The sequence below is a fragment of the Octopus bimaculoides genome, chromosome 12, assembly GCF_001194135.2.
Source record: "Octopus bimaculoides isolate UCB-OBI-ISO-001 chromosome 12, ASM119413v2, whole genome shotgun sequence".
NCBI lineage: Eukaryota > Metazoa > Mollusca > Cephalopoda > Octopoda > Octopodidae > Octopus > Octopus bimaculoides.
Window position 1 is genome coordinate 59,505,575 of NC_068992.1, and position 1,007 is coordinate 59,506,581.

Sequence of the window (1,007 nt, forward strand, 5' to 3'; positions counted from 1 at the left end):
ATATATGTAGAGAGTTTTTGAAGTGATGTACAGATATTGTATATTGAGAATAATATTGTCTCAGTGCATTGTGCACGCTTGCACTATGCAATTTGAGGCCTATTTAGTTTCTATTATGAGAATGTGAAATGACCATAGTACAGACAGAGCATAGAGGGAGATAACTCTAAGTGTTCTTCCTGTTTGTTGTGAAAGTGGTGCTAACAATGGAAGAAGTGGAAGACCCGTGTCTCTCTGACCAAGATTTCACAAAACAACTTGAGAAATGTGTTTGTATTTTGAAAAAAGCTGGCACCGACAACGAAAAGCTGGCTGCACTAATGATGGTTTGTAGGGACATCTTTTATGTACATTATATATCGAGCTTCGCTCTTTTTTTTCTTTCTTTTTGTCATACTGCTTTCATCTTTCCTAATTATGATTAAATTTATTGAATTGAAGTAAATAAAAATATTCAGGTAAATTTTACAATCTTAGAAGTATACCTGTGTGAAGTCTGTCGCGTATACTAGATAGTATAAGTATTTGTTGCATTGTAATCCATTCATTTGGTGTAAATTCCCTTGTTTACATTGTGTCGGCGCACATGTAGTCGAGTCGAATGAAACCTTACAGTAAAAACTAAATGATTGTATATAAAAAAGATTATTTGTTACTAATTTTGTATCATAATTTGTTGTCTCGGATCATCTGCGGTTTCTAAGTTTGCCAAACAACTTTGTAATTCCGAGTTCGATGCCACTTCGCGATACCTTTACGAGTGAAATTTCGTAGATGATTCCTGCCGTTTGTTACAGAATACTTGAGTAAATCTATGATTATTTCATATGATGACATTATTATTACAATACTATTTTCGTAGTTATTTTATTAGTGATTCTAGGAACCTAAAAAATAAGTGTCGCAGTATTTTTTCACCAGTTAAAATATGTTTTAGCGGACAAAACATCGTCATAGTAATCATTCAAGTTTTCATGTTCCCACGCTCAAGATCTCAATATGCTTAT

The 1,007-nt window shown here is 33.2% G+C and overlaps 1 protein-coding gene across 1 annotated transcript in view; it reads left to right on the forward strand.

Moving 5' to 3' along the window:
* The first annotated feature begins 181 nt into the window (after nucleotides 1-181).
* Nucleotides 182-1,007, forward strand: part of LOC106868460 (neurochondrin) — a 26,084-nt gene continuing 25,258 nt past the window's right edge. The window contains exon 1 of the mRNA XM_014913733.2: nucleotides 182-326. Within this exon, the coding sequence (XP_014769219.1) occupies nucleotides 207-326 (120 nt within the window). The 5' untranslated portion in view covers nucleotides 182-206. The remainder of the gene's footprint in view (nucleotides 327-1,007) is intronic.